Below are 22,548 nucleotides of genomic sequence, written 5' to 3'. Positions count from 1 at the left end.
CTGTCAAAAGAATTCATTGTGTATCACTACAAAATTCAGTGAATATGATGAGGCAATAAACGTAGAACCTTGGCATTAGGGCAAGTTTAATTTCCTTTTCATTTTATACAAGAAGTGAAAAAGAATATAGAACATGAAATGCTCATCTTTCCACTCAAATACTAACTTTTAAATGTTTCATATATACTGTGTTTGGCACAAAGGGGGCAGGAATATGAAGAATGATTAAACCCAAGCCTCCAACTCAAAAGATTTTACATCTGGAAAGCCAAGAAAATGTAAAACTCTTTACCATTTTTAAAATCAAATGCTTAAAGCAGGTTTTAAAAATTGATATGAAAAATTTGATAAGGAAAAACATCAAAGAAAGATACTGAACAAAATCTCCTGGTTTCCTTTATAGTTTCTTTTTTTTCCTTTTGTTTTTCTAAATTGCATTTTACAGTAGAAATACAGAACACTCTGGTTAGCTATGGCTCAATATTGCTTGGTACCCCCTCTTAAGACATCATCTTCTTACACTCCACTGAACAGAAAACCATCCCTTCTACTGGCATGAACTTCTGCCCAATGAGACACTTGCTGCAGCAGGAGCACAGAAAGCACTCTGTGGATGCGTGCCAGCTGAAGTTGTTATAGGTCACCCGCTGCACTTCGGGATCAATGGCATTGTGGCATCCTTGACATACCTGTTAAGTCAATTATACAAAGAAGAGAAGAAGATGAGAGATCGAACTGTGATGGTAACATTTTCATGTTAGAACAAACTCAGCGCACTGCTTCAGATGGCAGATTAAACTGAGAATGACAACCTCAGAGATATACAACTGAGAATGACCTTCTTCTCATTAACCTCCATAGCCAACAATTGTTAATGGGGGTCTATACGTGGAACACTGTGAGAAATAACAGTTGAAGTCCAAACAGGACTCAGTGCTTGTAAGATATCCCCACGGCAAAAAGTCTTGACGGCAAGTTCCAAAGCAGTGTGTTTGGTTCTAGTGTATTCTATTACATTGTACATTAGCAATTATAAAATAAGTTTTATGATTTTTCCTATACTACCAAATGCTGACAAGGATGTGGAACAATAAGAACTCTCATTCATTGCCGGTGGAAATGCAAAATGGTTCAGCTAATTTGGACGACAGTTCGGCAGTTTCTTAAAATTAAACTTACTCTTATCATACAATCCAACAATCATGCTCCTTGGTATTTACCCAAATGAGTTGAAAACTTATGTCCACACGAAAACCTGCACACGGATGCTTTATTTGTAATTGCCACAACTTGGAAGATGTCCATCAGTGGGTAAATGGATAAATAAACTATGGTACATTCATACGATTCAGAGCTAAAAAGAAATGAACTGTCAAGCCTTGGAGGAACCTTAAATGCACATTACTAAGTTAAAGAAGCCAATCTGGGAAGGCTACATACTGTATGATTCCAACTATATGACACTCTAGCAAAGGCAAAATTATGGAGAAAATAAAAAGATCAGTGGTTGCCAGGGGTAGGGAGTAGGGGACAGGGAGGTAGGAGAGATGAACAGGCAGAGCACAGAGGGCTTATAGGCCAGTGAAAATATTCTGTATGATACTGCAATGATGGATATATGTCATTTGTCCATATGTCATTTGTCCATTCTATACATTTGTCCAAACCCATGGAATACACATCAACAGTGAACCCTAAGGTAAACTGTGGACTTTGGGTGATTATGATTTATGTCCATGTAGATTCACCCTTGTTAAAAAACGTACCACTCTGGTGAGTGATGTGGATAATGCTCAAGGCGATGCATGTGAGGGGAGTAGGGGGGATATGGGAAATCTCTGTATCTCCTTAACAATTTTGTTGTAAACCTAAAACTGCTCTAAAAAATAGGCTTAAAAAAAAGAGATTTTTCCTCACTCACTAAAGCTCTGAAGTGGTCATTTTACCAGTCTTACCTATGACACATGAGATTATTAACACCACTAATTTCTAGACAGTAGTAAATGAAAATCATGTTCAAAGTAATTAAGGACTCAGTCAAAAAATACTGACAGTGTTTGAGAATAATTAGTTTGCACTAAAAATATAACTTGTAGTTAACTGGCTTCTGTCATGTCATAATTTATGTATAATCTAATATCATGGAACATTAACACTTACATTCCATATACCATTCAGTGTACATGTATGTTATGTACAAATAAACATATGACATACACACATCCACACCCACAAACACACATAATTTTCTTCTTTAGTTGGACATGTATAGAAAGAAAATGAATGAATAACTGGCAATATTACAGCAGAAAACAAAACTACCCAGTTGAGAGCTCCAGAACACTAGATAGTTCATATGCCTTCTTGTTTATATATATTATAAATCAATGTGTCTAAAGTTTTTGTTTTAAATATTTTATAACAAATGAAGAAACCAACAAGATTGTCCAGCATTACATCAAAGTGACTAATCTTCCACACCCTTGGTCTCTTAATGTGATTGTCAGGAATTCCTGAGAGATGAGGGTGGGTGGGTTGAGGAAGGTCATTTAGCCTAAGCCTTCTTACTTGAAAAGACCTGAAAGTGTGGCTGCCACTCAGTGGGTGAACTGGCTTAGGGTGTGAAGTGAGGCCTTGTTATAAATATTCACTTCAGACCTGAAATACACTTTCCATATTTTTTAGAACTACAAGGCTTCTAATTACAGAGATTGTAGCTCCTTAATTCACAGGTTATGTCAACCCAATCTTCCCTGAGAAGCAAGGGAGATACTCTCTTTGCATGATTGATCCACTATTCCTGAATACAACAGAAATGAGTGTTTTGATTACAAACATACTCCTAATTTGTAGCTGCACCATGTAAGCAATTACTTTTGTGTATATTCATTTTTTTTTTTTTTTTTTTTTTTTTTTGCGGTACGCAGGCTTCTCACTGTTGTGGCCTCTCCCGTTGCGGAGCACAGGCTCCGGACGTGCAGGCTCAGTGGCCATGGCTCACGGGCCCAGCCGCTCCGCGACATGTGGGATCTTCCCGGGCCGGGGCACGAACCCGTGTCCCCTGCATCGGCAGGCGGACTCTCAACCACTGCGCCACCAGGGAAGCCCTATATTCATTTTTTATAGCTTTGTAATTCATTTAGAATGTTGCCCTTTTTGTTTTCTATATTTCATATTATTTTTTCAATATTTTAAAACTTGTTTGTGTACAATAGAAGCATTTCACACTCAAGTTTTTATTCCCTTGATTTTAGACCATGATCTACCTTCTTTATCTCAGCCCTCTCATGTTTGTAGATCTTTTTATAATTTTTCAAAACTCACATTTTCATTTGTAATTAAAAAGTGATAACTACTGTTCAACTGCACGTAAAATTAAGGAAATTGTTTTGGTAAAAAAAAAAAATAATTAGCACGCTGAATGGTATAGGAATTTATTTAGGGTTTGTGAGCTTCATGAAATTTAGTTTTATTAATAATTTGATGGCCATTCATCCCAAAGTCTGATATGATCCCAGGTAAAAACTACCAATCCCTCATTCTTCATAGATCTGAAAGCTGCCCAGGCCCCAACCAAAGGTCTGGAGACTCCAGGACCAGTCAGGGAGATGATGTACTTCACCACTTTCTGCTTGGCATTAGATTTTTCCTGGATTCTTTTTTTTTTTTTTTTTTTTTTTTTGCGGTACGTGGGCCTCTTACTGTTGTGCCCTCTCCCGTTGCGGAGCACAGGCTCCGGACGCACAGGCTCAGCGGCCATGGCTCACGGGCCCAGCTGCTCTGCGGCACGTGGGATCTTCCCCGACCGGGGCACGAACCCATGTCCCCTGCATCGGCAGGCGGACTCTCAACCACTGCGCCACCAGGGAAGCCCTTTCCTGGATTCTTAATTAAACCGCTAATAATTCAATAAGTTCTTATTTCCTTCAATCCCTCCTACTTTTTATTTATTTGTATACACAATATAAAATTGATAATGACATTTGTTGTAATGTGCTCTCTATCAGGAGGATCCTGTGAAATCTCAGAGATGTGAATTCTGGGGGTGGCCGTTTGAGACTAGAATTCCAGAGACCATGAAGAGACAAACTAAGTTATTTCTCATTTTCCTCCTTCCAGGTTAATTTTTTCCTCAGAAAAGCCCTGTTTTGAATTGGGTTCTTGGCTTCAGGTCTAAAAATAATTTGTATTCTCACTCCTTTTTTTTTTTTCTTTTTAAGATTAAAAGATCCAAGCAGATCAATTCCCTGAACTAGATAATCTTCCAATTTTTATATCATTTAGCATGTTGCATGGGTACCTCTCTTTGCTATCAGCTAAGGTTTATTCAGGTGATGGATAGATATGTTCATTTTAATATTAAGCAAATGGCAATAGTGTATCTTACTGAGAAAGTAAACCTTCTAAAAGAAATCATGCCATATTATAAAGCTAAATAATTTAGAGATTCTCTCATTCTCTTTTTAATCATATCTGTGGTTATTCCTCTCCAATGATTATTGCAATGCAATGGAAAGAAGCTTGTAACAATAAAGGAGTTTCATCTGTTTACAGCTTTATTCTATAAATATCTGAGTACCTACTGTGTTGTTCTAGTGTTGGAAATAGAACAGAAAAAAAGCAGACAAAATCCCTGCCCTCGTGGAATTTACATTCTAGTCCTTGAAACCAAGGTAACATACCCCTGTAATGTGTAAAATGCACATTATGATAATCTTCTTCTGTAGAGAAATTGTTGCAACAACATTTAGAGAAGCGTTTTTTTTTAGCTAAATGACGTATCAGGCCATATGATGATTCAACATCTTATCCCCAGGTATAAGGAAAGTCCATGTTGACCCCCAAAGCAAATGAGAAATGTTAAAACACAAGTCAGTCACTCAAACATTTCCTAAGTACAAACATTGAGGGTATGAAAATAAAGAGGCAAGCTCTATCCTCCAGCTGTTTACAGTCTGGTGGAAGAGACAGATGAATGATATTAACAATTACACACACGTGGGCAAGCGCACACAGAGCCCTGTGGGAAGAGAGGCATCCAGCCTAGCCAGAGAGAAAGGGGTGGAGCTTGGGGTAGGGAATCAGGAAAGGTGTTCTGAAAAAAAGTTAAGCCTAAACTTAGTCTGGAGGAATGTGCAGGCACAGTCAAGTAAAACAGGGAGGGAATTCCCTGGCGGTCTAGTGATTAGGACCGAGCGCTTTCACTGCCGCCGGGGGTCTGGGTTTGATTCCTGTTGGGGAACTAAGATCCGACAAGCTGTGTGGCGTGGCCAAAAATATATATATAAATAAATAAGTTAAAAAACCAACAGGGACTAGGAGGACATATCAGACAAAGGAATTAGCGTGAGCAGAAGACAAAGCACAGTGTATAAACTATGTAATGCAGGTAACTTGGGAAATGTATGATTTGGGTTAGATGACTAGTAGAAATGGCTGGACAGGTAAGAAGGGGCTGGATCTATTAAGCAAAGGCTTAATGATCAGATTTTCATTTTAGAAAGATTATCTTCCATCTTTATGGAAGGTGGCTTTGAACAAGAAGAATGGAAGTGGGGAGGCCAAATTTGAGGTCACTACAATAATCCAAACAACAAAAAAATAAAGATCTGAAGTAGAGTAGTTGTAACTGTGAGAATCTGAGCTATATCGATGAGGCAGAGTTGATAGAAGATGATAGCTGATAGATTATATCTGGGGGCAGTGGGTAAAGGTTGAAAACTGGCATTGACACCAAAACTTCTTACCGTATTTTCATTGCATCATACTCCGAGAACTATACATAATAAATACGTCATTTTATTCCTTAGCTAGGAGTCTCCTCTACTTGATAGCTCAGGGAGATCTTTAACTAGTACTTATTTATCTGTATATAAAGTAAACATCTATCCTTTTAATACCCCCTGGGTTATAAGCTTTACCATATATGGTCAACTCTTTCTTTATCTACTCTTTATTTAATTTATCTACCTCTGGGCAATCATTCAACAGAAGCTCTGTGTAAGCAGGGTGTATGTGTGTGTGTGTGTGTATATATATATATGTACTTCCACATTAAATATTTGAATGTTTGGCTCATGCAAATAAATATAAATATGCAAGTCAAATTTTGTTATATATATAAATTCAATGAAAGTTTAAGAAATAGGCACTGTACAATCTACAGGTAGCAAAAACAAAGCCACAGTGGGTGATCTGGTAACAAGAACAGAAACATAAACATTAAAATAGAGCTAAAGCAATATGAAAAGCCCCTAAATACCTTAATTTAAGTGAAATCTGATCTGTATGATGAGAATCAATCAATCTCACTCCCATTAAGGAACTTCTTTTCGGTGGGGATTTGATTATCAAGTCGCAGTTTATAGTGTAAACTGCACAGGTAGAATCTTGAGGTGGTTCATCCTAGTCAGTGCATGTATTGTTTTGAATTACCTGGATTTTAACACCCTATGGTAGGAATCACGTGTTTCCTACTTAAGAGTAGTGCTTTCTGTTTCTCCTTTGTAGGAGGCTTAAATAAGGCAGGTCAAGGCTACCACATCCCAAGATGTCTCTTACCACAGCGTGGTTCTTCACATAGCAGGGCTTGCACACGGGCTTGTCATTGACCATCACGTATATTTCCCCAGCTAGGATGTTGTCACAGTCAAAGCAGCAGAAGTGTTTCAGATGCCAGTTCTGGTTTTCTGCCTGGGTATACTCATTGCTGAATATTAGCTGGGAAGAGGATAAAAATGAGATCAATCATGTTTTTTTCCTTTTTACAACAAATAACCAAGCTAGGTTCTTTAGACCAATAAGGGATTTAGATGCACAAGGAGTATCAGTCAACTTTTTGGGGTGTGAAGTCTGAAAACAACCGAAAGCTTGAACTTGGGTGATTATTTAGTTTGGTTCAAATCAATCTTTTACATTTCTGGACAGTATTTCATTAGGTAACTCAGTTAACATGGACACTCAGAATGACTGAAATTAAAAGTTTTTTCATTCAACTTCTTTGGATATAAATAAAGCAACTAATGCTTGGTTAATTCATCTTACCTTCTCACTAAGGGTGGCCTGGTTACCATGGTGGAGAAACCATAGATGGGTGCAAAAAGGAGCCTGCATTTAGGTGGCCCCAGAGAACATACCTCATCACAGCCAGCACACCGGGGTTTCTCACTGTCACAGTAATGTCTGCCACAGTACAGCTTGCCATTCTTCCAGAAATAAATCATGTCGACCAGGAGTTCATGGCACATACTGCAGACGAAACAAGCTGGGTGCCACAGTTTATCGTAGCCGGCCCTTTCAGCATAGATGGCTGGGTCTCCTTCCTTCATACTCAGTTTGCAGCAGTAGCAGGACTGAAAGCAAAACCAGCCAAAACAATCTAGTTATCCTAAGACTGGCATTTCTCATCAACAGTTTTAGTAGGAATTCAGAGAAACCACTTTCAAGAAAAATAATTTCTACTGAAATCAGTAATTTGTCCATGTAGGCAATATGGTGTTAGTATTTGTGAAAAGGAATCTCTAGGCTTTCTCCAGAAAGCCTAGAGATTCTCCAAACCTAATTCTTGCACCCTATGTGTAACAGAGCACCGTTTTCTGAATTAAAGCTGCTTATGGAAAAAGGCTAATAGTAATTTTCACTTCAATTTTAGTAGTTCTCTCAAAAATGACTACTTTAGAAATTATTGTACTTTTTTCTTCTTTTTTTTAATACAGGACTAAGCCTTGTTGGTTGATGTGCTAACGGGATCTGTGAGAAACACATTACAGTAAGTTTAGTTCTTATTTTTTGTTCATCTGTGTCACAATTTGCTTCTACTTTCAAGGCATTAAAAAAAAGACTTCAATATCCCTCTCTAGAGAGACTTTTTAAAAGTATGATTGACCATATATCCACATAAATTTAAGTTTGAATTTTAGGCATGTTCTCACAAGCAAAACTGAATTAACCTAAGCATGTATTATTCTTATTTATGGGAAGAGATAACATCAAAATTATGTTTAGAAACAGACTCTAGATTGTATGTTGTATTCCAGCACGACACCAATGCTAACTGCTATGTATACATAAAACTCACAATTATCTTCGGCAACAGATAATCAGAAAACCTGGCTTTAGACCAAGGCTTCAAATGTGGTAGATAATTCTCTAAAATAAGCCTAAACTGAATTATAATTCAATTTATTTCCCTCACCTACTCCCTTTTGGAAACAGAGTAACTGTATTCCTCCCCATCGACCCCGCCCCCCCACCAGCCATTCAAAGAAATGGAATGAACCTGTAAAATATACCAATTGGCCCAACATCATGACTGTTATCACTTACATACTGAGTTCTTTTGTGTTCGGCTGATTTGTCTTCCATGGCCCCTACCGCTGTCGTGGTGCTTCTATCCCCTCCAGGAATGTATGTTTTATTGGGCCCTTGAGCATCCATGTCACGGGGTAGTTTGACATCTCCTACTCCCAGAGCCTCGCTCTTATATTTCTTCACAAACTGCTCCATCTCCTTCACCTCTTTGGGAGACAACTCATGGCACTTTGAAGGGTCCTGGTCATGAGCAGGGAGTTGCTTTGCCAACTGCTTCTTCCGGTACTGCGCCCCCTCTGAGCCTGCCACTGGCTGCTTCTCTTTGGGCAGCATCTGCATGTACTGCCTGGCCTAGACCACAAGGAGACCGGTGTTAACTGGGAGATGCCTTGGCCATCATATAAATGATATTTTACAACACTCATTAGAATCAAAATACTGAAGAAAGAAGTCAGTTTTATCCATTACTAACAATTGATCTTCATAATATTAACATCTTGAGATGTTAACACGTTAAAAATGGTACAATAAATAGACTGAGGTCAGTAAAAGTGAACACATTTTTCTTCATGAAATTAAAGCTTTTCTTTTTTCCAGTTTCTTTTAATGTTTACATGTGCTAAAATCACTTTGCTGTACACCTGAAACTAACACAACATTGTAAATCAACTATACTCCAATAAAAATTATAAAAAACAAACCAAAAGGGCTTCCCTGGTGGCACAGTGGTTGAGAGTCCGCCTGCCAATGCAGGGCACTCGGGTTCATGCCCCAGTCCAGGAAGATCCCACATGCCGCGGAGCGGCTGGGCCCGTGAGCCATGGCCGCTGAGCCTGCGCATCCGGAGCCTGTGCTCCGCAATGGGAGAGGCCACAACAGTGAGAGGCCCGCGTACCACAAAAAAAAAACACAACTGTATAGTTGCAAGAGAATACAATTTTTTAGGCAGCATGTTTAGAATGGTCTAAGGATCATCAGTCTTTTCATCACTCTAAGAAAATGATATCACAAGATTCACTCTTATGATTTAACTAACCTTCTTAAAAGATTTCCAAATGTCTCCTCTAGTTGTTGTATTAGTGGAAGTAGCTTGACACAAAATTGCATTTTTTTGCCTTACATAGTAAAAGAAATATAGTGTTGAACATCTTCTGAATTATAAAAAATGAAAGAAAATTCTATTCTTTAGATATTCTTAACTATCTTAAGAGAAATCTTCTCAAGAGTAACACAGAAGTTACTAGATTTATACAAAACCTCTGTTTTTCATTTAATTATTAAAAATGTCAGACCATTTCTTTGAAAAAGTTAACACAGATTATCTAGGTAGTCAAAAATTCTATGAGGTATCTAATCTTACTTTCAAAAGACCAATAGGAGTTGTAAGTCAAAGTAATGGGGACCCCAGAAAAATAATAGACCTGAGGTCGATTAGGGTCACTAAAGGAATTGCCCTAAATAAGTAGCCCATGAACTTTAATACCGGGACTTCCCACCCCCTTATTATTTACCAATGCCTGATTCTGGACAGGAGGAGCCCATTCATAGGTAACTGTGTTGATGGAGACATTCTTCTTGGCAGCAACTGGATTGGTCAGTATCATAACATTGCGTTTATACATGGGAATTCCATCTGATTTTAGCTTTGCAATCAGGGTGGTATACTTGGTGTCTTCAAAAAGTTTCCCCACTTTTCGATCCTCTTCATTGCTCAAGAGGACATCATGCTCTTCTTGGCCACACTTGCAGTTACGACATATTTTTCTATAATTTTGGAGATAAGTAGGCAATGATTAATTAGATCTAATCAGTCATACATATATAGTTCAAAATATACTTTTACAAATATTCCACATAATGGTATGCAAAGTCAAGTCTTGGGGAGGGTGAGGAGATTACAAGTAGCCATCCATAAATTTAAACAAGGAAACATATAAATGCATCTTCGCTTTATAAGACTTTGAAAAAAGTTAGGTTTTGATTAAAAAGTGCATGCTCAAGGGGGCATGTCTGAGGATAACCCCATCTGGTATTCCTCATTCTCTCAACCAGATATATAAATAAAACAAAATCACCAAAAAACTATCACAGTAAGCAGTTTCATATTTTACTGCACGATAACAGCCATTGCCCATGGGTTTTTGTTTTTGTTTTTGTCCCTAAGTGAGAGAGAAGGAGGTAGATATATCCTTTTCTGATCAAGGACGGTAATCCAAGATTTAGGTTTAGCTTTTATCATTTCCTTTCTGTCCCCTTTCCAATTTCCTTTCCTCTCTTTTCTCATATTCTATTTCCTTTCTCCTTTCTCTTTCCTTCCCTTTCCTTCCCCCTTCTTTTATTTCTTCAAACACGTAGTGATCACCTATCATGTGCTCCCTTATGTATAAGAAGACAAAGTCTCTGGCCTTCTTATAGTTGAAGGACACCGGCTCCCTTCCCCAGACTGGTCTGGCATGTAATCTTTCATTCATGCAATGTATATGAGTGTCCATGTGCCAAGCAATGAACTTGATAGTAGGACATAATAGTGAAAAAATTAGGCCCAGTCTCTGACATTCTAGAACTTATCACCTGGTGGGGAGACAGATATTAAACAAATACACACACATACAAACACACACACACACGCACACACCTATAATTGCATTTGTGATAAGAAAGAAAAGTACAGGATACTTTGAGAGGGTATATTTTTTTTAATTTTAATTTTAATTAATTTATTTATTTTTTTGCGGTACGCGGGCCTCTCACTGTTGTGGCCTCTCCCGTTGAGGAGCACAGGCTCTGGACACGCAGGCTCAGCAGCCATGGCTCACAGGCCCAGCCGCTCCGCGGCATGTGGGATCTTCCCATGCAGGGCATGAGCCCGTGTGCCCTGCATCGGCAGGCGGACTCAACCACTGAGCCACCAGAGAAGCCCGAGAGGGTATAATTTTGAATTAGAACTGGTGAGGAGAGGACTCCATAAGAACATTACTCCATAAGAAAGTGACATTTAGGTTGATATCTGAAGGATGTGTAAAACAGGTGTGAATTATGTATGTGTGTGTATTTGAGAAGAGGTAATGAAAGGAGAAAAGCCTCCAGACATTCTGGGTGGAAAGAGTATTTGTGGTGGTCCTGAATTAGGAAAGAGATTGTGCCCTTAGGTCCCATGATCAGATAAATCTGGTATGACTACAGTGAGATAAGTAAATGGGGTGGTGACAAGGTTGGAGAGGTAGGCAAGCCTGAGATCATGCAGGGGCTTGTAGGGCACATTAAGAAATTTGGCTTTCATTATAAGATCAATCAGGAGGCACAGAAGGCTTTTAAGTAATGGAATAACATGATTAGATCATTTTCAAAAATTGTAATACTTGTCACATGGAGAATGAATTAGGGGTAGACATAACTGAAAGTAGGGAGACCAGTTAACATGTCAATGGTGCATCCAATTTGCAATGGCAAGGTTCTAAATAACAGAGATTCTACTGCTACTTCGCAAGTGGAATTTACAACTTGGATGGTTATTGTTTTGGCCTGGGTAAGATGTGTAATAGCTTGGACTAGATTATTTGATGTTGGAGATAAAAAGAAAAGAACAAATTTAAGATATCCTTGAATGTGAAACTGAATAAACTTTGTGCATATATAGTGATGGTGAAGGGAAGGTCCAGTCTGTTAAAAAATGAACCCAGGTTTCCAGGATGAGTAAGTTGGTGAAAGGAATGTAATTTCTTAGATCGTAAAAGCAAAAGAACAGATCTGAGGTATGGGGCAAAAGGTTGGTGAAAGTTATCCAAAACTGAAATAATAAGTTTGAAATGCCTATGAGACAGGGTAAAGATATCAAGTAGATTACAGGATATATAGATCTAGTGTTAAAAACTGTAGCCTGATAGAAAATATAAGTTCGGAAGTCAGGGAATTAATTGAACAGGTCACTTTCACTTCCTGGGGGAAGAGCAGAGGAAGAAGATGAGGACTCAGGAAGGAGTCTGGTAAAGGAGCAGAAGCTGGAAAAGGTGACAGAGGAAAACAGAGGAGTAGAGAGACTTTGTGGGGTTAAAAACTTATACTGGTACTAAAATACAGGGCAATGATAGCATATAAGTTAGAGGGAGGAATCTGAGTTTTAAGAAAACAGTCTAATATCCTTATATTGTTCAGGAAGATACTGAAGATATAGATTAACATTAGAGGTTAAACATGTATGTTAAAATATCTAGATAACTAAAGAAAGAAATGTAATTTCTAAACTAAAAGAAAAAGGAATGAAAGTATAAAGATGTAATTAGTCAAATAAGAGAGGAGAAAAAAATAAACGGAGGCAATTAGGACATGCAGAAAGCAAAAATTAGATGGTTGATATAACCCAAGCATATCAACAGTCACTATAAATGGACCCATTTCTCCAGCTGAAAGATGAAGGCTTTCAGAAGGATAATACAACAAAATTAAACAATATGCTGTCTGTAAGAAATGCTTAAAGTTTAAACACACAGAAAGGATGAAAGTGTAAAGATGCAAAAAGATTAACCAGGTAAATGCCAACAAAATGTAAGTTAGATACCTATATGAATATCATACAATTAATGCTTTTTCCTTTAATGACTAATAAAGAGAGTCACTTCATTGTAACAAACATTTAAAAACACTTCTATGATATAACAATTCTGAACTTAATACAACCTAATAACCTAACTTCAACATATATAAGCAAAAGTAACAGAACTATAAGAAATACGTGAACAAACCCATCATTATGGTGAGACTAAAAAAATTAGAAATGAATATTTGAATAACACAATTATCAAGCTTGATCTAATAGACACATAAAAATATCATATCCAGTGATTGGAGAACATACATTCTTTTTATAAGTATTTGAAACACTTTGAAAATCTAAAAGTCTACTATGCCATAGAGCAAGGCTCAAGAAATGCCCAAGGACACATCATCAACCACATTATCTGAACAGAATGCAATTATGTTAGAAATCATCAGCAAAAATGTAACTACAAAGTACTTTTTTTTAAAAGCCTCTTAAAAAATTCAATGTTGAAAGAAAAAATTACAATAGAAATTAAAACCAAAATCATTTTAGGGAAAAAGAAAGCAAAAATATTACTTCCTGAAACTTGTAGAACACAACTAAAGGGATGCTGAGGAGGAAATTTATAGTTAAGGTATGCTCAAATTAGAAGAATAAAAATTAATAAGCTAAGTGTTTAATTCAGGAAGTTAGGAAAAATTCAGACTAAACCTAAAGTAAAAAAAGAAGGAAAATAAAGATAACAGCGGAAACTGATAAGGTAAATGTTTGCTTCCCGTCAGATATAGGAAAAGGATTCAATACATTTCAACATTTCTTCTGATTACATTTTAAAGTAATTTTAGCTGTAGAAGGGAATTAGGATTTTAGAAAGGGTTTCTGGAAAAAAACCCCACAAGACTCAGCATCCATCACACTTAGTGCATTCATTTTAGGATCTGAAGCAAGAAAGCAACCTTGCCATCGAGACTTCATTCATTTTGTCCTGCGGGTACTAACCAGAGCAGTAAGAAAGTTCAAAGAAATACAAGTCATAAGGATTCATCAGAAAGGAAGAAACTAAACTGTTGTTAACCACACATGCTATGACTGATCATATAAAAATGTATCACCATCATTAAGAGTTTAATAAGTCTTATGGATTTAAAATTAATATAAATCATTGGATTTCTCTACATCGGAAAATTAGCAAAAAACAAAACAACTAAAAAACTCATTGCCAAATAACAAATTATTAAATAATTATTGATTTTTGAGTCCTGTTTTCTTAAGGTGAGGTATGCAAACTGAAAACATTAGATCTGATTTATACAGTCCCAGAAAGAGAGAGAAAGAAAGAGACAGAGTGTCAGAGATATGAAGGTGGAGAGGCTAAATACTTCCCTTGTGCACACATTGGTCAGAATTCTTTATTTGGTAAGAATTCGCTGAAGATTTTGCATATTCCAGTTCAGCTATAAAAGACTCTTACATCTGGTTATCTCATACTTCCATCTAGTGGAAAGGAGCATACTATTCTACTACAGTATGTTCTTCATTCTTGTTCTTCGGTTAACAAAAACAATATAATTATTCATAAAACTATCACATTGCTTTTGGATCAAGTTTTAAATCACACCTTCCTGAGGGTAAAGAGGTGGGTTGGGAATTTAGTTCTTAATATAGATAAATAGATCCTTACATGGCTGTGAACTATGGCATGCATCCTAATATTAGCAAAGTGGTTCACTAAAGAAGGAAGTAATAATTTTACAAGGATGTGATGAATACTGGAGCTCCTTTGGAAATGTTTATTATCCAGTTCTACACCAGTACAACATGTATGCTATGAAATGAGGGGAGTTAGATTCTAGAATCTGAAAGACAAATAGTAAAAGAGTAAGTGAAATAAAGCCTGCGGGCTTTCTAAAGCATGAACTATACTACGACAAGCTGTAGCATGGTTAAATAAATTATATTTACTGTGAAAATGTTATATAAAAGAGGTATATTAACCAGTGATAAAATAGCCATCTCTATATTTTTTCCTATTTTTCATCTTGGCTATTCTTGGAATATTTACATTCTGAGAAAATCTATATTCCCTGTCCACCCCTTCACCCACCTGAAATACCTTTATTAAAGCAAGAAAAATCAGGTTAAAAACACTACACCAATAGCAGCAGTGATGAGGGAAAAAGAAGTAGCTAAAGAAGTCAGACTATGCCTGATTATCAGTTTTTCTAAGTGGGGAAAACCTATGGTTCACTCATGATAGTTTTGAAAATCCCAATATATTAGCCTCATCTGCATCCTTATCCCAGCATGGTAACCTGCAGTAACAGAGCACTTGGCAGGAATGTGACTCAAGAAGGGTAGGATGGTTCTTTTAGTCAGAGTTGTCATCACTGAAGGAGCTGGAATGACCACATCCCTTCCAGACTCCTAATACCAGAGCTCCATTTCTATAATAAAAAGGGACAGCTACAAACCACTAGGCAAGAAATAAACCCATAAAATCTGGGCCAGGTGCCAAGGGCTATCCATGTGGAAATGTGTGCCATCTACTACTTATCTAGGTTTAAAAAAATGTTTTAAATCCTTTTCTTGGGATTTTAGTCTATAGTGTTTTATATTTGAATCTCCCATATTTAAATTGAAATTATTTTATTTTTAGAAATATCATTTAAGAACTTTCAAAGTCATCTGGAAACTAGCCAATAAATTTATTAAAAGGAGAATTTTGTTAAGGAATTAGGGAAGAAAGAGATACCATTATCTTTGTATCTAAGAGAAGGCGTGAGGATGAGTGGGACATTTATAATATATTTAATTTCAGTCTAAAATAACCCAGATTCCATCCCCTTTAAGAAAACAAGGAACTTTAAAAAATTGATTTTATGCCAACTGGAAACAAAACAAAAACAGGGCTTAGGTGAGCTCAGTATCCATGTGCTAGGGGCTATGTTTGTACGGTTTGTACAGTATCTTTCCTCAGATGATTCACACATAACTTCTGATGATATATGTAGACTTAAATAGTTTATTTTTATTAAATTTATTTGAGCTATTCCAATTCAATAGCAGTTAGGGGGAGTATATAACTCAGTTCCCATACTTAGCACAGTTGTCTTATCTCTAAATCTTCTAAACTGCCCTAAAGCAATTCTCCCCAAGCTCTTCATGGGATGTTAATTAAAGTTGTGTGAAGGGGAAAAAAGGGTGGGGGGGATTCTGAGTTAAGTTAGTTTAAAACAGTCTTTTTTATGACTTTCTAAAAAAGATGTGAGGGTAGACTGGGAAGCTCTAAGATGTGGGAGGAGGAGGGTTATTTGTACTGGAAAGTTTTTGTACAAAAATGTTTAATGCTGTTAACATATACACATGCAAAGATTAATATGCATGACAAATCAGAGCTGTATTCTCAGAATTTTACATTACAACTTCAGAGTTCTTGAGTTAAGTCCATGAGAGAGAGTCCCAAAATTTACCAAAAGCATTGCCTCAGAAAAGTAGATAGATTTACAGTTTCAGGCTGAAAGCAGTCAAGAAACTATCCCTCATCCCCCTCAATAGAGAAATTATTATTGTAGTACTATTTGTAAAAATTATTATTTTTCCAAGGCAAGTAGTAGCAACAGGAGTGCTTTGACATGCTGCCAGCAGTCACAGTGATTTAAAGGAATGGTCATGGCACTGCTATAAACCAATAATTTAAAAGAGTTGGAAGCTACCCTTTTACAACAGGGATATACATATATGGACTTAAGCGTGGGCCTCTGTTATAGAATTCAGCACAAGCATTAATCCATTTATGGTGGGGAATTTTCAGTTTTCAGCCAGCTCTAACCCAATCAGAAATTCTCCGGACAGATGTATGCTATATTCAAGTAACACTTTTCTTGTAGAACGTAACTCTTTTATTGGAAGGATTTATCAAGGATAAGACAAACAAATAATTATATTACTTATATGATAAAGAACCTGTGGTTCCAATGATATGAAATAATTGGCTATAAACTCTTTGATATCTTAGGTTTCTGTCTTGCATTTCATAAATATTTGTTATCTCTAAATATTACTTAAAAGTGTGTCCAGAAGATAGTAGCTCTTATGTGATAAGTATCAGGTCTCCTCAGCCTTTTATTTTTCTCTGGTCTTGTAATTACTGGTGCACTGAAAAAAAAGGAGAGCTCACAGTTAAAATATTATTGTCCACCAAAATGTCTATGCCGCAGAAGTGCCACATGTAGGGTGGATAGTCTGGTGCAGTCCACAGTTCACTGGGCAGGAGAGTGTAAAGATAGTTCTGAGTTTCTGTTCTATCCTGTAGAAAGGTGGTGATAAGGAAGGTTTTGGCAAGTTTGGGGTCCAAATTCCAGCTCTGCCATCGATAAGCCTTGCTTAGTAAGTTATTTAACTTTCTTAGTCTTTGACTTCTTGTATATAAAACAGGAATACTACCAGTTATCTCAAAAGGTATTATGAGGATTAGGTACAATCAGGTAAATAAAGCGATAAGCAGAATTTTAAGTCCTCCCATGACCTTCACCCCTGGTGTTATTCCTATTATTATGTTACTTTATATGGAAAAGGGGAGATTATCCAGGTGTGCCTAATCTAATCACAAGAGCCCTTAAAAAATATTGTTTTCTCTGGCTGGGAGCATGAGAGGAATTCAGAGAGATCGAAGGTGCAGAAAGGATTCTAAGCAATGTTGTTGGCTTAGAAGATGGAGGTTGCCAAGTGCTAAGGAATATGAGTGGCTTCTAGAAGCTGAGAGCAGCCACTGGATGACAGCCAGCAAGGAAACAGGGACCTCAGGCCTACAACCACAAGGAAATGAATTCTACCAACCTGAGGAATGAGCCTGGAGGCAGATTCTGACCCCAGAGTTTCCAGATTAGAGCTCAACCTACCCAACGCTCTGATTTCAGCCTTTTGGGACCCTAAGCAGAGACTCCAGCTAAGCTGCCTAGACTTCTGATCTAAAGCATAAATGGATATTGAGTAACAGGTGTTATTTTAGCCTGCTAAATTTGTAGCAATTTGTTATGCAGCAACAGAAAACTATTACAAGTGTTTATTGGTGTGTGACACAGAAGATGTTCATGTATTATATTTATTATTAATAACTAATAGGCTCAAACAAGTCATTTTTAACTCCCTTGGGTTTTAGTTCTTTGATCTGTAAAATGAAGTTTGGCTAGCTAAGTTACGAGTCCCACTCTAAACTTCCATACATCTAACAGTTCATTTTCAGCTTTTTACAACTTTCGAGACACACCTTGAATAGACAGTCATGCCTGTTGGATCTCTTCCACTCACTCTCTAGATCCATTCTGCACAGTACCCTGTGTTGTGCCCTAGGAGGCTGACCCCTAAGGACTGAAGCAGTGTGTTACCTTGTCCCCAGCAATGGAAAGCACCAGCAGGAAGCCCAAGTGATGAAGAAAATGAGGTCTGAGTATTTATTTCCTGGCTTCCTACAAGTGTACAAGGTGCTAAGGGGGGAAATGATTTACTTTACTTGGGAGTGTGCGGAAGCAGGGACAGAGGGTGCTATGGACTGAACTGTGTCCCTCCCCAAATTCCTATGTTGAAGCTGTAACCCCCAATGTGACTGTATTGGGAGACAGAGCTTTTAGGAAGTAAAGTTAAATGAGATCATAAGGGTGGGGTCCTAATCTGATACAATTGGTGGCCATATAACAAGAGGAAGAGAGAGATCTTTCTCTCTCTCTATGTACACACACAGAGAAAAGGACATGTGAGCACACAGTCACAAGGTGGTCATCTACAAACCAGGAAGTGGTTCTGGTGAGGATGCTTTGATCAACCATGCTGATGCTTTGATATTGGATTTCTAGCCTCCAGAACTGTAAGACAATAAACTTCTGCTGTTTAAGCCACCAGTCTATGGTATTTTGCTATAGAAGCCTGAGCTGACTGATACAGGGAGCAAAAGAACTTCTCAGAGATAGTGCTTGGGCTAAGACTTGAAGAGAACAGGAAGGACTTTTTGTTTCCAGGTGGTGAGATGTAGGGTCTTTCCAGGCAAAGGGAACATGAGACAAGGCACAGAAATTTCAGGAAACAGCATGTGTCTAAGTAGTTGAAGCACAGGTGCCTGAAATGGGAGGGGAGGCTGGAACAGTAGCAGAGGCCAGATATTGAGGTTTAACATCAAAGGCCAAAGACTTTGCTTAAAGGATCAACTCCAGTGGGAAAACACTGAAGGTTCTTAAGCTATTGGGAAGTACATAATAGTATCCATTTTCAAAAGACCATTCTTGTGGCTGCATAGAAGGCCAGACTAATAGCAGTGAAGAATAATTAGGCTCTGATTTTCACAATGTGCTCCATGAGGCCCTAAGGGTCTCAGAAGTCCAGGGTCACCGTGAAGATGGAGGAGGAAGCTAAGTGGACAGGATCCTGAGACTCCATGTCTACTTCAGTCCCAGCCCTGAAGTTCTGTGGCCCTGGACCAGACCTGGAATCTTTGTTACATTCAGGACAACCAGCCTTAGAAAGCCTGTAAAAGGTCTTCAAAGACTGTACTGAAAATGGCTCATCTGGAGGTAAAGGCACTTACCCTCAAGCCTTCCAGTTGTGGTGAAAAGGTCAAGGAATTATCAAAAATACTGAGAAATGTGTCTGGAATGCCAGGAATAAGACAGCACTACTAAGTAACACCATTTGGACAGACTATATAAACCCAAGTTAGATTAGAGGCCATGACAAAGCCCTAGTCTTTTATGGCTCTTAGCAGATTCTCAGACAATACCCAGGTAAGGAGATGAGATTGTGTGGAAAAATTAAAATAAATAAGTGATTTTCATGTCATAGATATCTGTTCTTATCTGACAATTTTATCTGAAAATATCAGATGATAGTTATCTACAATACAAAAATAACATAAAGCAAATAAGAACTACTATAAACTAACCTGCTTTAGAGAAAAGACGCCATCACTTAGGAATGAGCTTTAAAAATCTCATCAGCAGTTTTTGGCAAATGTATAGTCAAACTAAAAAGAGTATATTTTAAGACTGTGAAGCAAGCGCTGTGCCCAGCAGAGGGCAGTGCAGCTCTCCACAAAACTCACTGAGTACAAATGAGAGTCGCGCTCACATTAGGAGCTGAAATATTCTAATCCATGAAAACTATTTTGTGTCTAGTGACTTTACCTTTCTAAAACGTGACAGACATATTGACAAACTGCTATGTCCCTTGAAGAGGCAACACAAGGGAGAGCTATTAAAGTCCTGTAAATTTGAAATTCCCTGGAACATATTAGCTCCTTCCAGATAAAGAACTGTATCATCATTTGGGGAGGGCTAAGGTTTCCTTTGCCTTCACTACTTAAAACAACTGTCTTTGTTTCCTAAAACTTACTAAATAAATAAGCTTTTAAAAGAGCCTAATATCCCAAATTTTATTTTACATTCTCCTGTAACTTGCACTGTATACAACCTCAATAGCTGAGGACACTTTTTATTCTAGAGCATTTCCTATGGAAATACGCAGTACAAAAGTGGCTCTCAAGTAAGATTCATTCCAACAGGCAGCTTCCATCCTAATAATGTATGGTTGATCGTTTTAATATTTTTCTTCTAGCAATACTGCGCTAATTCTAACTTTGAACAGACATAAACTACCATTACGGTCTTGACAGCCGCTGATGAACATTTATGTTCTTCAAAAGAACAGGTTTAAAATACCAATTTTAGGTTTATATGAGGTATGATAATATTTTTTTAAAAACATGCAAATAAGAGCTATACAAAATACACATTTTTGATCCACTAACATTCATCCTCCACATATAGGCACTTGATTCAAACAAAAACAATGGCGATGAATTATTATTCTTTTAAACTCAAGTGTTTCAAAGTTTTTCAGTAGTAAATTTACAGCTGAAAATTTTGGAAAGACCTAGATTCAAGTCAATTTCCTGAGAACTAGGACATGACTGCTTAATTCATCATATTTATTGTTTATCGCAAATGTACAGATGAGATGTGCAGTTATGTTTTTAACAAAAGAATAACTAATAAATAGTCCTTCAAGATTACCACAAAATAGTCCTTCAAGATTACCACAAACTTATTTGCCACTCAGAAAAGAGACGTATTCAGTATTTCAGTCTCATAGGGAAACTGAAGAACAGCAAATAAATCAAACAATTCTAAATATAGTTACTATGGCCCAATTAGCTCGAATAATGATGGGAAGTCAGAATAGCTTTACTTCTTAGAAAAGAATATAACAGATCCACAACTTAGCAACCATGCTGGGTAGCCTGTAAGCGATCTCTGCTGTCTGAGGAAGCAGTGACAAAAAGCAGGAATTACTATTGTGGTTGTGGTTTTCAAAACATTACCTCCAGAAGTGCAGTTCGAACCCCTCACATTTTCCTTTGCATTTTAAACAGGGGGCTCCAAATCCTTGCTCATGTCCTAAGCCCATCTGTTAAAGAGAAAACAACGTGAATCTGTTATTACATTTTTTTTTTAAAATCTTTAAAAAATTCAATAAATTATACCTTTAATTCCATTTACCACTCCTGTTGATATAACTTGCAAATAAATCTTTTATGAGTGTCACATTGTTTAGTCAGTGATGACACCCAGGTACACTAAATGGCGATTCCAAGTACACACACAACATACTTTGTATTCTTATTGCTTTTTTTCATGAATAGAAAAGCATTAGAATACAACTACATAGAAGACTACAAATATTGCAAGTGACAAAAAGTCATGAATTCATCTCTTTGGCCACTTCATACCCTGTATACAATAGATACAGGGAGCAGTCAGAGGAGCCAGAGCTCGGAAAGCAAGCCTAGCCCCAAATGACATATTCTTTGGCAAACATGGAATATGCAAATGATTTAGGGAAATACAATTTAATATTATTTTATTTTTTGATAAATATAATAATAATAGCAACAACAAACATATTGAATGTTTGTTGAAGTACTTATCTCACTGAAATCTTACAGAACCTCATAAAATGCTTATAAAGCAGGCAATATTGTTCTCCATCTTAGAGATGACAACTGAAATTCAGAGAGGCTGTAGAGCTTGCTTAAGATCAAAATGTTAATAAATGGTAGAGAAGAGATCTGACTCCAGGTCTACCTGATTCCAAGGTCTGTGCTCTTATGCCTGAGGTAGGGGTGGAGGGGTTGTACTACTGTCCTCATTATAGCAGACTATTTCCCTTTCCCGTATTGAACAATAACCCTCTGGAACTCCTCAGACATAACTTAATAAGCAGAAGAGGGGGGTGCAGATGAGGGAAGGACACAAGAAGGCAGTGGAACCTCTTTTACCCAACTATTGATACTAGAGTGAAAAAGATTGACTGGCTTTGCTTCAGCACATTGGCAAATCGCCAGTGCCTCAATTATTCTGTAGCTTAAATATCACATCAGTGACTGCTGACAAATTTGTTACTGCCTAGTGTCTGGAGTAAGAGTTCAAGCCAGATGAGAGATTTTTTTCAGTGGCTCCCTGCTGTAGCTTGACGAAGTTGTGTTTCTCCTGTGCAGTCAAAACCACATTGTAACTTGTTCCTTGAAAGATCAGCTTGCCCATGCCCTGAAGTTTAAATGAAGCCCTTCCATTTTTCCCTGAAGAAAATGACCGCATCCTCTTACGATAACTAAGGGCATATTCAAAACCAGCTGGTCCACCCAGCTGCTTAGGAGA

At 37.5% G+C, this 22,548-nt stretch overlaps 1 protein-coding gene across 1 annotated transcript in view; it reads right to left on the bottom strand.

The window, feature by feature from the left end:
* Window positions 1-401: 401 nt before the first annotated feature.
* TES (testin LIM domain protein) overlaps window positions 402-22,548 on the bottom strand; it is a 46,808-nt gene continuing 24,661 nt past the window's right edge. Inside the window, exons 2-7 of the mRNA XM_065883442.1 lie at window positions 21,213-21,298; window positions 9,822-10,074; window positions 8,326-8,661; window positions 7,137-7,352; window positions 6,562-6,720; window positions 402-689 (exon numbers count right to left, since the gene is read on the bottom strand). Coding sequence (XP_065739514.1) covers window positions 501-689; window positions 6,562-6,720; window positions 7,137-7,352; window positions 8,326-8,661; window positions 9,822-10,074; window positions 21,213-21,298 — 1,239 coding nt within the window. The 3' untranslated portion in view covers window positions 402-500. The remainder of the gene's footprint in view (window positions 690-6,561; window positions 6,721-7,136; window positions 7,353-8,325; window positions 8,662-9,821; window positions 10,075-21,212; window positions 21,299-22,548) is intronic.

The sequence above is a fragment of the Phocoena phocoena genome, chromosome 9 (genome assembly GCF_963924675.1).
Source record: "Phocoena phocoena chromosome 9, mPhoPho1.1, whole genome shotgun sequence".
NCBI classification, from domain to species: Eukaryota; Metazoa; Chordata; class Mammalia; order Artiodactyla; family Phocoenidae; genus Phocoena; species Phocoena phocoena.
Note: the sequence above shows the minus strand (reverse complement) of the source record. Positions and strands in the feature narration are given on the sequence as shown.